The sequence below is a fragment of the Lithobates pipiens genome, unplaced genomic scaffold, assembly GCF_037356315.1.
Source record: "Lithobates pipiens isolate NorthernLeopardFrog02 unplaced genomic scaffold, aLitPip1_a1.2 Scaffold_25, whole genome shotgun sequence".
Classification (NCBI taxonomy): domain Eukaryota; kingdom Metazoa; phylum Chordata; class Amphibia; order Anura; family Ranidae; genus Lithobates; species Lithobates pipiens.
Window position 1 is genome coordinate 15082850 of NW_027507787.1, and position 20631 is coordinate 15103480.

Sequence of the window (20631 nt, forward strand, 5' to 3'; positions counted from 1 at the left end):
GTGCCTGGAGTTCAGCTTTAACATTTTTGAATTAAGATGCCAGATGTGTTAGCAGAAAACATGTGCTAATTAGCAGTCTCATTCCTTATATAAATATAACTATTCATGTTTGTGCTTCTAAATTATAATGCCTTATGCGTACTATTCATTTTAATAAAGTAACTAAAGGCAGCATGCTAAGTTTAGTAAACCCTTATTAAAGCACCTCAAAGTTACACATGGTAATGAAAATAACAAATGTGATTTATGATTCTCCTACCATATAGATGCAATTGGGGTCTCTAATCCCCCCCCCCCCCCCACCATTCCTCCTTTTCTTGATAATGCTAGTGATGGTGGGAAGAGTTCTGCAGAGCTAGTATGTCATTTCCTTTCACTGTGCTAGCTTCTGCATCTCCCACAGGGAACTACAGTTCCCATGACTCCTTATGCCTTCCATCATGCTCAGTCTATTTTAAATAACAAGCGTTCATCTGTCAATTAATAACTGGATGTGTTATGTAAAACGGAGTCAGCACAATTTGACGTTTGTGACTACCAGTCCTGCCCAGCAATGCTCTCAGTGAAAGGTAGAATACACAGGAACAGGTTGTATAGAGATAGGCGGTGGTAGACGGAGCATAGAAGGGGCAGAAGGAGAGCATGTGTGGGGCATCACGGGCCAATCGTGAGGGGGGAGTGGGTGGAGCCTGATGGAAGGACAACAGCATGTAATGTAAAGTACTGTGAACTATATACTGTATGCATTATACTTATCTATGCAGCAGGTGGCGCTGTGGTATTATAGTGTGTATCTATGATATAATGTAATCACAGGATGTACCGTCTTTCTAAGTTCAGTGCACTTGTTTGTGGTTAGTTCTTGTTTCCTGTTCGATGATAAAGCCATGCTGTAAAATATGTATAGCCATTTCTCCATAAAAGTAAAGCTATATTGCTGCAAACAAGAAGCTTCCAGCACATGATTTCAATACTCTGCACAACAGAGCCTTGGTGGGACTTCTGTGTTGATTGAGATGAAGGGCTTTTTATGGATGAAAGAGCAATTCAGCACATGCTGTAATGATGACACATTGTAGTTTGTACAGAGCGGCATAACACAAAAGGGGACAACAAGGTATTTAGAAACCTAGAAAGCAGCATTGTCTCCTTATTACAGGAAATATACATGAGAGCTTTCAGCTGCAAGGGGAAAAGGTTAATATCCTTACTGTTATTTGCAAAACAACCAGTGAGTTATTTAACAGATTTACATCACATATTGTTTTTTTTCATTTTGACCACAGTTCTTTAAGTTTAGGAAAAGTGCGCCGCTTTATGGTTGGATCATCACTGCCATTTTCTATGAGCCACTTGTGTGCCAATTGCCAGAGCAGTAGAGAAAATTAGGGCAGTACCTGATTCCACAGCATTCAGTTTGTTTTACATTTGTATCAACTGGCCCAGTTTCAATTCATCTATGGGCAGGCTGGTTGTACAGAAGTCGATCTCTCGATTTGTCTTCTGTACAACCAGCCTGTTGGAATCTTTTAGCACAATCAGTGCCACCAGTGCTGATGAGTGTATTCTGATGTCGGGGAAGCCTCCCTGCTGTCAGAATAGCTCCATGGGTTGGTTCCCCCATCCAATGTGTGAATTGGGAAATAATCAATTTTCTTTCTTTCAACATGATAGTTGAACTAAAGAAAATAAATCATGTAAAACCTGCCTAAGGATGGATATACATTGCCCAGTGATAAAATCTAGTGCTTACAATTTCAGGGATTGTTTGCAAGAACAAGCACCTACAGCAGTGAAAAGCTCTTCTCGCATAAGGAGATTTTTCTGTAAGAAAAACTGTTTTCGGCAGTTAGACAAATCCTTCACTTCCTTTCATTACAGAAGAAAATTCTGTGTGCATCCTGCTGTCACTGTCCAGAATTGCAACAGTTCTGGATATTCAGCAACTTGCCCAAGGACAGTCTGCCTATTCCAAGGCTAGTCATAGACCTAGAATAATGGTGTAAAAAACCTGCTACTGTAAGCCCTTGTACACACGGTCGGAGATTCCGACAACCAAGTCCGTCAGAGTAATTCCGACGGATTAATTCTGGAAGAGGTCTGGAAGTGATGTTGCATACACACGGTCGGACAAAGTTGTCGGAAAATCCGATTGTACATAACGTGATGACGTTATTTCATTAGGACGGGACTACGTTCAGGCTAGTATCCAATAGCTTTGGTCTAGGAATTTGATCTGAGCATGCGTGGCACTTTGTCTGTCGGAGTAGGCTACACATGATCGGAGTATGTCCAATCGGAGCATTTTGTCTGAAAATTTTACCGGCAAGTTGGAAAAGTTGGTCCGTCGGATATTCCGACGGAAACAGACCGATGCAGACCACACAGTCGGAATATCCGACAAAACGGTCAGATAGGACACATTCCATCGGAATCTCCGAGCGTGTGTACAAGGGCTAACAGATTTCCATACATGTGCACACTCAAATTGCCTTAAAGTGTATATAAAATTTCTAGTTTCGGATACAATGGGGAAGGTTTGAAACTCTTCTGAGTTCTTTGCTGCTTCTACCCCATTGGGGAGTTTTCCCTTCACATCCTCTCCTGAAAACCCAACAGGAGTCATAAGAAATTTCTAGAAATTAAGGGGAATTCTCCTCTTAGAAAACTTTCTCTGGAACAGGTGTCCCCTTTGAACGATTTACCCCAACTTTTCTTCTGATGACAACTGTAAACTTTTGGATTTCCCATCACTTTCTGTCACGTTGACAATGGTCACCAGAACAAATATGGAAGGTGGTACGGTCTAAACAAGGTTTTGACAAGGGTTCTAATCCTTTCATACTGCAAAACTAAAAAAAATGTTGGCTACACGTAAAACGTTTTGTACATTTTTGTGTAATGAGAAGAGATACCTGACTCTGTAGCCTTATCTCAGAGAAGCAAAAGAATAATAGAAAATCTATTTCAGATACATTTTTCCCATGCAGATCAGTTGGCTAGGGATTTGTGCATAGATATGACAGTAATAATGGGTTTGAGCATGATGGGAAGCTATAGCAGTAAGGCATTTTTTCTATATCTAAGCCCCTGTACACACGTTCGGAGATTTTGACAACCAAATCCGTCGGATTTTGCCCGTTGGATCTTGACCAAAACTGTTGCATACACACGGTCGGACTAAGTTGTCAAAAAATACGATCTTTCAGAACGTGATGACGTAATTTCGTTACGATGGGACTACATTCAGGCTAGTAGCCAATAGCTTTGATGTAGGAATTTGATCTGAGCATGCGTGGCACTTGGTCCGATCAAAATTCTCTACACATGATCGGAGTATGTCCGATCGAACCAGTTGGTTGGAAAATATTTCCAACAAGTTGGAAAATTGGGTCCGACGGATATTCCGACGGAATCAGTCTAATGCATACCACACACAGTAGGATTATCCGACAACACGGTCCGATAGGACACATTCCGACGGATTCTCCGACCGTGTGTACAAGGGCTAAGAGTGCCCATGAATGTCTTCCTGATGACTTGGGGCAAGAAAAAAACCCTTCAAAACCTGCCATTGATTATCTTGAAACTTGCTTAAAGAGAAGAGGTGCACACTTGGTTACCATTGCTCTTGTTCATTGAGTAGTGGGAAGAATTGGCCAGTAAAATTATGTCTTTCAGCGTTGAAAGCACTTATTTTTGTTTGGTGGACTCCTAAGTGGTCTGCTTTATTCCCAGTGGCACCTGGATCAGTTGGATTGTTCCCATTTATGGCTTGACAACTAACTGCATCTTAAACAGAAATTCTCATGTGCACTGGTATTTTTATTTTATTTTTTACAATGGCTGCCTATATTTACTATAAATACTGACAAAAGCAGTAGTAAATGTGTCACAGTTCAGACGTTTTATGTTAGATATGTTCTGTATCTTCTAACTCTAATTAGAAAAATATAATTTTCTGTTAACTATCAGGATTCCCCCAGAGTTTTGGCATTAATGTAGGGAGATAAGTATTTGTTATTTTGTTGGCTAATGTAAATGTAGGTAACTTGCGTAACTCCTGGTATGGGTTACCCTTCCCCACTATGGCAAAAGGTAAGGGGCTCTGCCCTTTAGGATGAGCATAATATGGAGGAATCTTCAAGGTACACAGAGATCAGAGGATTGCAGAGTTGCTGTGAGTAAGGAGGCACATATACAGTTTATAGTATTCATACCCCTTGAAATTTTCCACATGTTACAACCAAATCGTTAATGCATTTTTTGGGGGGATTTTATGTGATAGACCAGTGGAAGGAAAATTATAAATGTTTTTAATTTCATCTTTTACAAATAAATATCTGAAAAGTGTGGTGTGCATTTGTATTCAGGCCCCTTTTACTCCCCTAACTAAAATCTAGTGGAACCAATTGCCTTCAGAAATCACCTAATTAGTAAATAGCGTCAACCTGTCTGTAATTTAATCTCACTATAAATACAGCTGTTCTGTGCAGCCTTCAGAGGTTTGTTAGAGAACCTTAGTGAACAAAGCGCATAATGAAGGCCAAGGAACACACCAGACAGGTCAGGGATACAGTTGTGGAGATGTTTTAAAAGCAGGGTTAGGTTCTAAAAAAAATATCCCAAGCTTTAAACATCGCACGGAGAATTGTTCAATCCATCATCCCGAAAATGGAAAGAGTATGGCACAACTGAAAACCTACCAAGACATGGCTGTCCACCTAAACTGACAGGCCGGGCAAGGAGAGCATTAATCAGAGAAGCAGCCAAGAGGCCCATGGAAACTCTGGAGGAGCTGCAGAGATCCACAGCTCAGGTGGGAGAATCTGTTCACAGGATAACTATTAGTCATACACTCTACAAATATGGCCTTTATGGAAGAGTGGCAAGAAGAAAGCCATTGTCGAAAGAAAGCCATAAGACGTTCCATTTGCAGTTTTCGAGAAGTCATGTGGGGGACATGACAAACACGTGGAAGAAGGTGCTCAGGCTCTGGCGTGGCGGAAAACGAACACTGCATATCACTCTGAATACACCATCCCCACCGTGAAACATGGTGGTGGCAGCATCATGTTATGGGGATGCTTTTCTTCAATAGGGACAGGGAAGCTGATCAGAGTTGTTAGGAAGATGGATGGAGATGAATATAGTGCAATCTTAGAAAAAAGAGGTTTACCTTCCAGCAGGACAATAACTGGCTGAATACATATGATCGCCACACTTTTCACATATTTATTTGTAAAACATTTTGAAAACCATTTATCATTTTCCTTCCACTTCACAATTGTGTGCCACTGTGTCATGGTCTATCACATAAAATCCCAATAAAATACATTTACATTGTTGGTTGTAACATAACAAAGTGTGTAAAAGTTCAAGGGGTATGAATACTTTTTCAAGGCACTGTACCACAGCTACAGTATTATGATCTGCATTGTTCATAAATTGTTGCTACAGGCATCATTGTTTTTAAAGGAAACAGTGGTATAGCCTTTTTTTTAAGGCTGAGTTCACACTAGTGCAGCTGAGATTTGATTTTGTAGTACAACATCGGAGTGTTTTGATGTGTTTTTGATGCGTTTTTTTGTAGGAGCAATTCACTGATGCTCATTGTTAAGGGGCCAGCATCCCAACAACCAGTGACTCCTCTCCGTATGTAAACATAGAAGCCTGTCATAAAAAAAAAAAAAAGAATGTGGCGGTCCCTCCACAATCCATACATAGTCTTGGGGTCTGGTGTGAATTTTAAGGGGGACCTAACTTCTCCTTTGCTGAACCATACCAGGTCACATGCCCTCAACATGGGGTTACTTTGTCGTCAACATATGTTGATGAGGACAAGGACTCCTCAGCTTACAACTATTTTTTTTCTTGTGCATTTCCATTAAAATCTATGGGGCCAAAATCGTACAGTAACTGCAACCAAGTTGCGCCAAAAAGCCCACCGTACTGCATTCATTTGAATCATAATGAATAATATGATTTATGTTGCCATGCAATTTTGTGCAACACAACTGGCCTTTAGAAATCACTTCAGTGGGAACCAGGCCTAAGCACCAATAATGAGACCTGGTGGATGCCTTCTCTTGACGACAGTAGGGGTTAATTTACTAAAGGAAAATCCACTTTGCACTGCAAGTGCACTTGAAAGTAAAGTCACCGCAGATCCAAGAGGGGGACATGCAAGGAAAATAAAAAACCAGCATTTTAGCTTCCACATGATCGGATGATAAAATCAGCAGAGCTTCCCCTCATTTCAGATCTTCCCCTTATATTTAGAGCGACTGCACTTCCAAGTGCACTTGCAGTGAAAAGTAGATTTGCCTTTCGTAAATAACCCCTAGTATGTCATCCATTTTTAATTTAGAGACATCTCTGGAGTTCTAAATATAAATTTGTCAGATTGCCAAAACTGATTGTTGCTACAACCAAGCTGACTTTATATATGGTAGGGGGAAAAAAAAATCATACAAAAAAAAAAAAAAAAACACACAACCTGCAAAGTAAATATGATTAATATGGGGGAAAACAGCAACAAAGTGGACATTACAGATAATCTAGTCTGCTGTTTTTTTACAATCCGATTTTATTTTGCCATATTTAATTTTTATTTACACAGAAAACATAGAGACGTGTGTAAAATGATAATGCTTTAAGCTTAACTAAGCATTTAGGGCTGTATAATTTTCAGAATCTAGTTATTTGTGGGAACGCTTAGGCAGACTTGTTTAGAGAGAAGTCTGGAACAACACCTGACTCAAGACTGATTGTTCAAGCCCTGTACACTGGTTTAGCACACATTGTTCTGCTGGTTATGAATGACAGTGGTCTGGTGTCATATTCTGTCTGTATAAATGTGTTTTTGTGTATTTTTTTTATTTTTTTGTTAGTGATGGGAAAGCTTTCTGTTTCAGGTGGTGTTCTTTCATTTTCCAGATTGTCATTTGCGCTTTTTTCTGGAGAGGATGTTTTAACTTTTTTTTTTTTTTTTTTTTATATATATATCATCTTTCATTTTAAAAGCTTCTACTGTGACATTTATCTCTCTCCACTAACGCCACTGTGTACCTGGCCTTGTCTTAACTGGAGTATTTTCATCCTGCAGGAAATTGAGACTATAAGTCAATGCCTTCCTGAAATCTGGACTACAAAAGGAATGATGTCACATGAGCACAGTCCTCATGTATCTATGAGAGCAGCTGCTGATTTCCAGCCAAGGTAAGTTGATTTTTATTATAAGAAGTATTATATAACGGTCATAGCAACCTAACAATGCAGCTCAAGGACTGGCGATGATAAAGTGAGATGATAACTGTGTTTGCCCATGCAATGATCAAATAATCAAATAATCAAATGATCAAATGATCAAATGATCAAATAAAGTACCTGCAAGCAATCATGTACTTACAGCAAAGTGTTTTCCACTACAGGACTTTATTTGCACAGGAACTGTATTGCGGTGTTTTACTAGTCCTAGCCAATTTATTTTGTACTTTATCTGTATTTTAGGCTGTAAAAATAATGTTATGATAGATTGCATGTGTAAAAAAAAAGTACTGAAGAACCATTGACATTTCTAGATAATTTTATATGCTTTTACTAAAATAAAAATAACCCTACAGTTCTACAGATTTTTTATTTTTTTTTAAATATTGATTTAAAATTTTGTTCTGCATTATATTGTAAATAATCATTAAGAGAATGTGCAGAAACTCAAAATTTGTCAGATGAAGATGTATACTGTAAATGCACACCATGAAATATCCTGTGTGCTTATAAATAATAGTGTACAATGCAAATATGCTGTATTTGGGACCTTAACCTTTTTTAAATGTGGCTAAAAGCCATAACACAGCTGTAATATCTGTATTCCTATAAAACGTATTCATTCCCTACTTCAGGCTTTGTCGTAGAACAATAACGCCACTTTCATACTGGTTTGCTTTAAAACTGTCAGTAAAACGCCTATGCGTTAATTTGACATTTTTGCTGTGCTTTTGCAGTGCTTGTGGTGCAGTTTTTAAAGGATACATGACTCAAAAACTGCAGCAAAAATGCTTAGCGGGGGCGTTTTTGAGGCACCTTTTTGATGTTGTTCCCATTCACTTCAATGAGGAGGTGAGGAGGAGTGTGTTTGGATTTATTCATTTTTTTTATCTCCCCGGACCATGCTGCAAGCAGGATTTTTTACACCGTAACGGAAGCGCACCGCCCCAGTGTGAACACATTCATAGATTTTAAAGAGACGCATTTTTCTTCAGCTTTTCAGATGCTTTTTTAAACGCCAAGGGGCTTGAAAAAGTCCTCAGTGTGAAAGCAGCCTAAGGGCATTTTCACACTGGTTCACTTCAAAACTGCCAGTAAAATGCCTATGAGTTAATGGAGTATTTTTGCAGCACTGGCGGTGCAGTTTTTATAGGACATGTGCCTCAAAAACTGCGCCAGTGGGGGGCGCTTTTGGATGTGGTTCCCATTCATATAAAAGGAGAGAAGCGTTTTTGGGCCATTTTTTTCTTTTTAGCTCTCCAAATATGTTCCAAAGATGCTGCAAGCAGAATTCTTTACACCGCAACGAAAGTGCACCACCCCAGTGTGAAAACATTCAGGGAAGCATTTTACTTTTTTTTTTTTCTTAACACAGAACTGCTTGAAAAACTCCTGATTGTGAAGAGCCCTATTAAATCACAGTGGGTTTATATTTTTTTTATTTTTATAATTACTTTTTACATTGATTTCCAGACTTTCTTATGTCAGTCTAAAACAGATCTTTGAAGACTAATTCAAATACAATGAAAAAAGCACAAAATGACAAATTGCATAAGTACACCCCCTTCAAGGCAGCATTTAGTATAGATGCACCTTTGGTAATCATAACAACTTTGAAGCCGGGTACACACTAAGGCCTCTTTCACACGGGGCGGATCAGTAATGATCCGCCCCGTGAAGATCCGCTCGCTCAGCGGGGATCGCTTCGTTGTCCCCGCTGAGCCGGCTGCGGACAGGGCGGTCTCCGCACACTGTGCAGGGACCGCCCTGTCAGCTCTCCGCTCTCCTCTATGGGGATCGGACGAGCACGGACCGTGTGTCCGTGTTCGTCCGATCCGCTCTGCAGACGGATAGAAAAATAGGATTTTCCTCCGTCTGCAGAATCGGACTGTTGCGGAGGCGGACGAAATCGGGTGTCTGCGGATGCTCATCCGCAGACACCCGCTATCCCATAGGGATGAATGGATGTCCGTATTTCATCCGCAAACGGATGGATGAAATACGGACATAGCATCAGCATGTGTGAAAGGGGCCTAACAGGTTTTTATTTTTTTATTTTTTTGTGCAACCCAGAAAAAACTGACAACTCCAGTCGGAGCCGCTGTACTAACAATGCAAGGTTAGTCCAGCAATCTCCCCCGCTGAGCTATTGTGTTCTGACAGGTATACACACGGGGCCGAATGTCAGACTTTTTTTTTATTTTTTATTTTTTCCATTGCTCCAGTGGAAACATAAAGCCTTGTACACACGGTCGGAGAATCTGTCGGAATGAGTCTTATCGGACCGTGTCGTCAGATAATCCGACTGTATGTGGTATGCATCGGACTGATTCCGTCCGAATCTCCGTCCGACCCAATTTTCCAACATGTTGGAAATATTTCCCGACCAACTGGGCCGGACGGACCTAATCCGATCATGTGTAGAGCATTTTCATTGGACCAAGTGCCACGCATGCTCAGATCAAATTCTTACATCAAAGCTATTGGCTACTAGCCTGAATGTAGTCCCATCGTAACAAAATTACGTCATCACGCTCTGAAAGATCGGATTTTGCGCCAACTTGGCCCGACCGTGTGTATGCAACAGTTTCGGACACAATCCGTCGCACAAAATCCGACGGATTTGGTTGCCAAAATCTCCGACCGCGTGTACGTGGGCTAAGACAGAAGATGTGTTGCTGGCTGGATCACCAGGTGAAAATGAAGATGAAAAGCCTAAAAGAAAAAACGGAAACGAATGCAGCCATCACATATAAATTGACACTAAACTGTATTCCTAATCTCCAAAAATAATCTGTACACACCCATTACTCCTGTAACCTGTTTTCTGTCTTTTCCTGCCTTGCCTCCTTGTAACCTCCTTTCTGAGCTCCCAAATCTCCTCCCTTTTCCACCTCACTTCCGTTTTGTTTGGAACGAGTAATGCATATTTGCTGCATCCATGTGCAATATTTTATGCACACTGAAAATCCCATATATAGTGCACCGTCCATCTTGGGAGCTAGTAAGTGAGAGTGGCTGTGTTCCTACATACAGTGGGACCTCGGAGAATGGGTGTAACCACCCTCTAACAGGAAGTCAAATCACAGTAGCAAAAAAAAAAAACGCCTTTGGCATCAAATTGTTAGTGTATCTAAATCTGCTAGTCCAACTAATACTCCCCTATCACAAACTGACAATGCTGTTGTCCAAACTCCAGCTTCATAAGCAGTTACAGCAAACCATTTTGTTCCTTTTGGGATAAAGGTTTTAAATATAGGCTGATCGTTGTAAGCACCCCTGTCAGTGGTAAATGATTTGTCTCATCCCTATAACTGATACATCTGGAAAAAAAGCTTGTTCTGTTGAAAAATAACAGATTTACTGGTAGGATCACCAGGTGAAAATAAAGGAGAGAGAGAGACTTAATAGAAAACAAATGCAGCCATCACATCTAAGGCCACTTTAAGGATTGGTAAGGTGAAATATAATATATTACAATTGTGTTTTGAGGTTTAATTCTGCTTTAAAATGTTACTAAAGGGAAAAAAAATGTCTTTCTTTTTATTTTATTTTTTATTTTTTTAGATTTGGATAGACTGGCAAGGGACTAGAACTAGTGTCGGCTTTTTCTCACCTTTTTGTGTCTCTGCTACGGAGGTTCTTATTCTAAATCCCTGTACACATGGGCCAAATGGGCAGTTAAAAAAAAAAAAAAAAAAAAAAAAATCATTCAGCCCATGTGTATGTCAGTCTTTTGGACGTGCATGCTGGAAAACCAGCAGCCGACGAGTCCCAATCAGTGCTCCAATGGCGGAGAACGCTGATCGGAGTGTTCTGGCGAGGGGCAGAACACAACAGCTCAGCGGGGGGAGATCGCTGAACTAACCTTGCATGGTTAGTACAGCGGCTCCCAACCGGAGCTGTCTGTTTTTTTCCCAGTGCAACCCGCTCTATTGTCCTGATCACCAATGCCATTCGGATTGATATAAGTAATGGTACAAACAAAATTTAGAATCGGCACAACTGTCTAAAGCCGGCCATAGATTAATCAAATCTCAGGCGGTGCAGCTGGGATCGGCTGAGATTCAACCCATCAATGAGTAGGCTCATTTGCACCCAAGTCAATCCATTGTTTGGACTTCGGTACAAAAAGCATGTTGGATTTTTAGAATGCAATTATTGCCAGTGGCGATAGCTGCTATCAGTAATAACTCTGCTGTGCCAGCAAAGACAGCTCCCCACAACCCTCCACTTTGGGAGAACACAATAGCTCTGCAGGAGGGATTCCCCCAACAACACTGACCGCGTCAATGGGGAAATTGAGCGACCTTCTTTCCTGCAACACTTGGTTGTAGGTAAGAAAATTGCATGATCTATGCCAGATTGTGTGCCCTTATATTGGAAAGGTATCTTCTCACTTCCTGTTAAGAATTTTAAGATAAATCTCTCGAGACAAAAATGGCAAAATATTTTCAACTTCCACCTACTCTATAAAAAAAAAATAGTTTTTAGTTAGATATACTTTATACAACATTATGAGTAATGTGAGTTGTGAAACAATTAGGTGGCTGGAAATAAAGATCCTTATCCTTATGTAAAGCGTCATTGAGCCTAGTTTTATTCTGGTTTGTAATACTTTTAATAATTTGAATGCATAGATACTGGATTACACGTGGATATTTCAGCTCCATTCCCATTTGATAGTTATAATACTGCAGCTACTGTTATCTAATAAACATCCATTACACAGGCTTTCTAAAAACCCTCTTGAATCTGTTTAGCCCTGTAATTTTTTAAGAACTAAAGTGAAGTACAATGTACCAAATGTATTTGTATGCCATGTTCTGTACTCTGTGATCTGCCGCTCCCACTCAGAGGCCTTGTTCCCAAACATTTCTACAGATAAGCAAATGTATAACAGCCAATCTACTAGTTGGTCACAAACAACTTATAATATATTGTTAAAATGAAACAAAGGGCTTTTGTTCAGACTGGGCACTATTGTTCTTGATATTTGAGAATTCTTGGTGTCTGTTTCTGGAATTGTGTGAGCACCTCCAAGAAGGGGAAAATATGTAAAATGCCCCGTCAGTTGTTAACTGGGCTGACATTGCTGGAAAAATTTGTAATTCACTGCCAAAAATATTTATCCCACATTCAGTTCTTCATTTACTAGCGAATTTTGCAGTAGTGACAACCCAACCTCACAAAATGGATTTAATTTAACATGTCCCCTTGAATGATTCCTTTTTTTGTTGGGAATACAGTACATCTTAAGCCAAATACACACTGGCCGAAAGTCCGGTGGCATTGGCTGGTTCAATTAAAACTGGCCGACATTCGAACCATGTGTATGGCAGGCGGTCCGACAGAAGCTGGCCATGCGGCCGTCTTCTGTTGGATGATCATGCTGGAAGACCAACAGCCCATCAGCGCTCTCAGCCAATGGCAGAGGGCGCTCACCAGAGTGTTCTGGTGGAGGAAACCCCCAACCCCCTGTCAGAACACAATAGCTCAGCAGGGGAGATCGCTGTACGAACGTCGGATTGTTAGTACAGTGGCTCCCACTGGAGCTGTTGGTTTTTTTCTGTTCAACTCGCTAAGTTGAACAAAAAAATATTTAGTGGGGTGTACCAAGCTTATATGGGCGTGGCACATTTCGCTGGAGTATTTATTAGAATATTAGAACCCAGGAACTCCCAGGACATCTTTCTAGTTCATACGGCAAAGGATTCTCAGAGCAAAATGTGTTAGCCAAAGAGTCAGAACAGCAGAGTTGCTTCATCTCATTGCAACCTTGGGCAGAGCCGTTTAAGTCAGAGGAATGACTCCTCACTTATTCAGTTGTGCATGTAAATTTCACTTTGAGCAACTGAGCTATGTAATTGGGATTTTTCAAAAGGTGGTAAGGAGACGGAGAAAAGCAGCAATAGTTGAAACTATTTTGCCATTTTTGTCTCATTCGAGAGATTTACCTTAAATTTCTTAACAGGAAGTGAGAAGATACCTTTCCAGCCAAGAGTTTCACCTGTTTGCTGAATAGAAATTACATAAAACGCTTATGTAATATTTAATATATACATTCTAACAGACACAAGCCACTAAAATAACCCTGTCAAAAGTTCTATCCCAATCTACCAATCATTTTTGTTTTTATCTCTGTTGATGAGATGTCTTAATTCCTAAGGGGAAATCTCCACAATGGTAGGTAAAAATGATAACGTTTAAAAAAAAAAAGTTCTAACCCATCTAAAGCAAATTTAAGTTTTGGTTGGATGGTGGAAAAGATTTACAAGGGACAACATGCACATTGGATGCAATAGTCATTCTATACTCCCTGTTCTTCAGATGAAGTGTTTGAAGAAGGTTCCTGACAGCCAAACACTTCCTGTATGTATGCCATCAGTGCACCTTTTACACACATGCGTCATGTCACTGCATGCAGGTTGTGATTACATGTTTAGACCATTATGACCCTCTACATAAACAACGGCACACATCAGGCTAAGTGCTCAGCATTACGTGCATGGCCTCCGATTTAGACTTGCAGATAATGAGATGGTAGAGATGGGAACTGCATGAGGTAGAGTTAGTAGTTACCCAATGGCTGTTTTTCTATTGCTTCTTGATCTCCTGGTTTCTGTATCTAATAATGGCATCCACGCACCAGTTTTACCAAGGTAACTATTGCTACATTGGCTTGTGTATGTGGATTCAATACTGCTGTTAACTTTTCTCTGCATAGGCAAAGCACAGTTGCACTTAAAGTAATATAATCACCTGCACTGCTTTAAAATCTAAAAAGAATTAGATTAGAGCACAATTATGTTTGTTTGGACATACCTGAAGGAAGGTTCAGTAAAGGAGCCATAGACCCAAAGAGGCACTTTCCTTAGGCACCCTCTCTGCCAGCAGCATACATTCTAAAAAAAAAAAGAACATTCTGCTCACACAATTGTTTGGCCTGTTGGGGGATTCTGAGGAGGTACGTTGCAGACAGCACTGCTTATCTCAGGAAACAACGGAGATAGAACATAGTTTTCCAACCTGCCCGATTGCTTCTTTTCCTGAGATTCCTTGGCTTGTGGCGTTGACGGGTGCTGTAGCGTTTTGAGATGTCCTCCTTACAAAAATGACCAGATCTAGGTGCCCATTTCCAAAATGAAAGTGTGAAATCAATTAGCTCTACTCTGGGAAAACTTGAGGGTATATCTTTCAGTGACCTGCTCCCCCTGACGTGTTACAGATTTACCTTGTATTGGTTTTAGATCCCATAGTATAAACAACTAAGAGATGGTTTTGCTTTTCTTTTCGGTGTATGTAAAAACATGGCGGGCACATCACTCATATGGATGTGGTTTTACCTTTTTCGCCTGTTGAATGAGATCGCAGCTCATTACCAATTGCCAGATAAGCTAACTGGATGAGTAAAGATCCCTTACTGTATAACTGAACATCAAAGCAAGTACAGTTATGTATTTACCTTCAGTCTGAACATTAAAGTGGAACTTCGGCCATTTTTTCATCTTTCCATCTATTAAATCTTCTGCCCTTGTTGTTTTAACTTTGGATAGTAAAACATTTTTTTTTCTGCCAGTAAATACCTTATACAGCCCACTTCCTGTTTCTTGTCCGGTAAAAAGCTGAGCTTTATGACATCATGTAAAGCTTTCTCTCTCACTCTCGTGAGAGTTTGCAAGGTAGAGAGGGGGAATGACTCATAAGAGGGCCAATGAAATCTGCAGGGATGCAGAGCTGGAGTTGTGCCTCTGTCTGTGTAAATCCAGGAAGTGAAGAGGCAGCAGCTTCAACTGCCCACAGTTAAAATGGTTGCAGCCAGACTCGGTGAAGGGAGATTTCTGCAGCATTTTTGCCAAGTACAGAAAAACAGTAACCTATAATATGCAAAGTGGTTGGAGGGAAGCTTCAGAATGGCAAAGATGTTTTTATTACAAATTATGTGAGCAGACTGCAGTTCCCCTTTAATGTTTTTCAGCATGATGTAGAAGGAATCTTTTACATTCCATTGTGAAAATAGGAGCCTGCAGCAGTGTTGGGCTCCAAGCCGGGCCGCTGATAAGGCAGTACAACTGGTTCTGTTCTACTGGATTGAAATAGATTTTACTGGACCACTCCCATGCTCCTACTTGCTTACCAGGGCCTAAATTACATTTACCATCACATCTTTCCATAGTGGGGCCTAGGAGGTCGGAGCAGAGAAGGGACTTTTTTCTTTTTTTTTTTTTCTTTTCTTTTTTGGGGCACCAGTGCCACTGTTGCTCTGCACCTCAGAAAGGCTTTACAGGGCCCCATGATTTCTAACAGCAGCCTTGGCTCCAAGTTCTGAGACTGTGCCGGTTTCACACAGATTGAAAACCCATCTTCACAGCCTTAATGCTGTTGTTCCACTCACTCTCTTTAATGTTTTTCAGGATATAGGGCACAGCATGTCTAGGTTATAGTTTAAATGTTTTTGTGGTGGTTAACTATAGCCTGGTTTCTAGATGATTATTGAATGTTAGAATGCAAATGATTTACAGACCATGTTTAATGTAAACTAATTTTATGTCTTGGTTACAAAACCTTTTACTGAAATTGTTTATACTGTTGATAGGTCGCTAAACAAGCATTGGTCCTGTCCTTTTGCACTAACTCATGGTTTTGCAGAAGGTGCCATTTATCTTGGCACATCCTGATAAGTATTCAAGGTTTTTTAAAAGTCATACCTGGATGGCATAAAACTAATGTGTAACTGCATTAGAGCAGCACAGTCATTGTTAACAGTGTAAACACAGCTAATGAATATCCATAGGACGGTAAAAGGATAAATTGTATCGTCACAATGTATCTGAGAGCAAGCTCTGAATACATGGACATGGAAGGCCCTTCTTTAGGTGATTAGGTGTAAAATATATCTATCTATCTTATCTACAGTGCCTTGCAAAAGTATTCACCCCCTTGGCTTTTTACCAATTTTGTTACATTACAGCCTTTAGTTCAATGTTTTTTTAAATCTGAATTATATGTGATGGATCAGAACACAATAGTCTAAGTTGGTGAAGTCAAATTAGAAAAATATATACATAAAATTATTTTTCAGAAATAAAAAACTGATAATTGGCATGTGCGTATGTATTCACCCCCTTTTGTTATGAATCCCATAAAAATCTCTGGTACAACCAATTACCTTCAGAAGTCACATAATTTGTGAAATGATGTCCACCTGTGTGCAGTTTAAGTGTCACATGATCTGTCATTACATATACACACCTTTTTGAAAGGCCCCAAAAGCTGCAATACCTAAGAAAGAGGCACCACTAACCAAACACTACCTTGAAGAGCAAGGAACTCTCCAAACAAGTAAGGGACAATGTTGAGAAGTATAAGTTAGGTTTGGGTTATAACAAAAAAAAATATCCAAATCTTTGATGATCCCTAGGAGCACCATCAGATCTATCATAACCAAATGGAAAGAACATGGCACAACAGCAAACTTGCCAAGAGACGGCCTCACACCAAAACTCATGGACTGGGCAAGGAGGACATTAATCAGAGAGGCAGCACAGAGACCTAAGTTAACCCTGGAGGAGCTGCAGAGTACCACAGCAGAGACTGGAGTGTCTGTACATAGGACGACAATAAGCTGTATGCTCCATAGTGTTGTGCTTTATGGCAGAGTGGCCAGAAGAAAGCCATTGCTTTCAGCAAAAAACAAAATGGCACGTGGGCGACTCTCAAAATGAAAACCCATCACATCACCCAAAGAACACCACCACCACAGTGAAACATGGTGGTGGCAGCATCATGCCGTGGGGATGTTTTTCAACAATTGGGACTGGGAAACTGGTCAGAGTTGAGGGAAAGATGAATGAGGCTAAATACAGGGATATTCTTAAGCAAAACCAGTACCACTTTGTGTGTGTGATTTGAGGCTAGGACGGAGGTTCACCCCAGACACACTGCTAAAGCAACACTTGAGTGGTTTAAGGGGAAATATGTAAATCCATTGGAATGGCCTAGTCAAAGCCCAGACCTCCATCCAATAGAAAATCTGTGGTCAGACTTAAAGATTGCTGTTCACAATCCAAATTTAAGGAGCGGGAGCAGTTTGGCAAGGAGGAATGGGCAAAAATCCCAGTGGTAAGATGTGGCAAGCTCAGAGACTTATCCAAAGCGACTTGGAGCTGTGATAGCCGCAAAAGTGGCTCTACAAAGTATTGACTTTAGAGGGGTGAATAGTTATGCACATTGACTTTTTCTGTTATTTTGTCCTATTTGTTGTTTGCTTCACAATAAAAAAAAAAAAAACTCTTCAAAGTTGTGGGCATGTTCTGTAAATTAAATGATGCAAATACGCAAACCATGTTAATTCCAGGTTGTGAGGCAACAAAACATGAAAAATGCCAAGGTGCGTGAATACTTTTGCAAGGCACTCCTATCTATCTAATCCAATCTCATAAATTTACATACCCTGGCCGAGTTTATGATTTCTTGGCCATTTTCAGAGAATATGAATGATAACACAAAAACCTTTCTTTCACTCATGGTTAGTGTTTGGCTGAAGCCATTTATTATCAATCAACTGTGTTTACTCTTTTTTTTATTATTATTATTATTATTATTATTATTATTATTATTATATGGTGGCCACACAAAATATTGCCACTTTGGGCCCAATTTGGACATTTTCACTTTGGGGTGTACTCACTTTTGTTGCCAGCGGTTTAGACATTAATGGCTGTGTTGAGTTATTTTGAGGGGACAGCAAATTTACACTGTTATACAAGCTTTACACTCACTACTTTACATGGTAGAAAAGTGTAATTTCTTCAGTGTTGTCGCTGTCCAAGGGCCTCGGCTATGGAATGCTCTACCAATCAACATCCGCCTGGAAGAAAATCACCTGGCTTTTAGGAAAAAACTCAAGACCTTCCTCTTTTAGCAGATTATCAAAGCTCGCCACAGTGCCTAGAGGCGATTCAGTTCGCATTGTGCGCTATATAAGTATTTCATTCATTCATGAAAAGGTATAACAAAATAATTCCAAAAAAGTGAGAGGGTGTAATCACTTTTGTGAGATACTGTATACATTGTACATTCACATTGGTCCCTACCCTCAAGGAGCTTACAATCTAAGGTAATCTATGTAAGCTCTACGAGCAGGGCCCTTCTGTACCTTTTTTTATTGAACTGTACTGTAATTGTGCCCCCCCCCCCCCATACATTGTAAAGCGCTGCGTAACCTTTTGGTGCTATATAAATCGTGTATAATAATACTCCCATGCTCACCTTCAAGACTTATCCTCCAGAGCCTCTCCCATCCACTTGAACTCCCTGCCCCTGTCTGTCCGATCAGCCCCTACCCTGTCCACCTTTAGGAGATCCCTGAAAACTGATTTATTCAGGGAAGCCTATCCCACACCCACCTAACTGTCCCCGAGCCACCCCCATCAAATCATTCTCTGCAGCTATAACCTTTTGTACCACCACCCCCTCCCTTTAGAATGTAAGCTCTACGAGCCGGGCCCTCCTGTACCTTTTTGTATTGAACTGTACTGTAATTGTGTTGCCCCCCCCCCCCCATACATTGTAAAGCACTGCGTAAACTGTTGGCTCTATATAAATCGTGTATAATAATAATGTATAACAATAATAAGGTCCCTAAACTTCATATACTAGGGCCAGTTTAGACAGAGGCCAGCTAACCTACCAGCATGTCTTTGTACCCGGAGGAAACCCATGCAGGCACAGGGAGAACATGCAGACTCCAGACAGATAGTGTTGTGGTTGGGATTTGAACCAGCGACCCTTTTTACTGCTAGGCAAGAGTGCTACCCACTGCACCACTGTGCCGCCTTTTTTTTAAAGCGGGAGTCCACCGGGACTCCGCGTTTTTTTTTTTTTTTTTAAAGCCAGCAGCTACAAATACTGCAGCTGCTGACTTTTAAAATAGTGACACTTACCTGTCCAGCGCGCCCGCGATGTCGGCACCCGAAGCCGATCTCTAGGTCGTCTGTCGGGTCCTGTCGCCGCCATCTTGGGTATGGGAATCAGGAAATGGAGCCTTTCGGCTTCATTTCCCGGTTCCCTACTGCGCATGCGCGAATCGCGCTGTGCAATAAGGACGCTCCCCGCTGCCTCTGGGATCTGTGTGTTTCCCAGCAGGCAGCGGGGCACTTGCGGGTAGGGGCGTAAGTTACGCCCCTTTCCGCAGAGAGCTATCCCGGAAGTGGGTGCAGTTACCTGGATTATCCAGGTAACTGCACCCCCCTCCCCCCTGAAAGGTGCCGATTGTGGCACCGGAGGGGGGGAGGGTTCCGATGAGCGGAAGGTCCACTTTAGGGTGGACCTCCGCTTTAAATCCTAATGGCAAACGAAACTACCCAAATGACCCTGATCAAAAGTTTACATAACCCATTTCTTAATACTGTGTATTGCCACCTTTAACATCAATGACAACTTGAAGTCTTTTGTGGTATTTGTGGATGAGGCTCTTTATATTAGATGGGAAATGTGCCCATTTATCCTGGCAAAAAGCCTCCATTTCCTGTAAATTCTTGGGCTGTCTTGAATGAACTGCACGTTTGAGATCTCCCCAGAGTGGCTCAATGATTTTGATGTCAGGAGAATGAGATGTACACTCCAGAACCTTCACTTTATTCTGCTGTAGCCAATGACAGGTCAGCTTGGCCTTGTGTTTTGGATCATTGGCATGTTGTAATTTCCGAGTATGTCCCATGTGTAGCTTCCTGGTTGAATGCAAATGTTCCTCCAGTATCTTTTGATAACATACTGCATTCATCTTGCCACCAATTTTGACCAAATTTCCTGTGCCTTTGTAGCTCACACATCCCTAAAACCCTAAAACATCAGCAATCCAGCTACGCATTTCACAGTAGGAATGGTGTACCTTTCATCATTGGCCTTGTTGACTCCTCTCCAAAGGAAGCCAGGGGTGGACTGACCATTTTGGCAACTCGGGCACTGCCCGAGGGCCCCGGGCCACTAGGGGGCCCCATCAGGGTTGTCAGCCTCAGTAAAACCAGGGACAGAGATGTAAAAACAACAGATTTTTACATAGTCTCTGAAATGTCCCTTACCGACATCCTTTTGGTCTAAAAATCCTGAGATTATAGCTGCCCTACCTCTCCAGTACCTTCTCAGCCAATAGAAGTTTTGAGGCTTGTCTCTGTGCTGTTTGGCGTATTGTAAGTGGGATACTTTGTGGCATTTGTGTAGTATTGGCTTTCTTCTGGCGACTCGACCATGCAGCCCATCTTTCTTCAAGTGCATCCTTATTTTGCATCTCGAAACGGCCACACCACATGTTTTCAGAGAGTCCTGTATTTCACCTGAAGTTATTTGTTGGTTTTTCTTTGC

The 20631-nt window shown here is 41.0% G+C and overlaps 1 protein-coding gene across 5 annotated transcripts in view; it reads left to right on the forward strand.

Moving 5' to 3' along the window:
* Nucleotides 1-20631, forward strand: part of FAM13C (family with sequence similarity 13 member C) — a 247721-nt gene that overhangs the window by 140497 nt on the left and 86593 nt on the right. For all 5 annotated transcript variants that reach the window (XM_077454123.1, XM_077454128.1, XM_077454127.1 and 2 more), the window contains one exon: nt 7109-7221. In XM_077454123.1, the coding sequence (XP_077310249.1) occupies nt 7109-7221 (113 nt within the window). The remainder of the gene's footprint in view (nt 1-7108; nt 7222-20631) is intronic.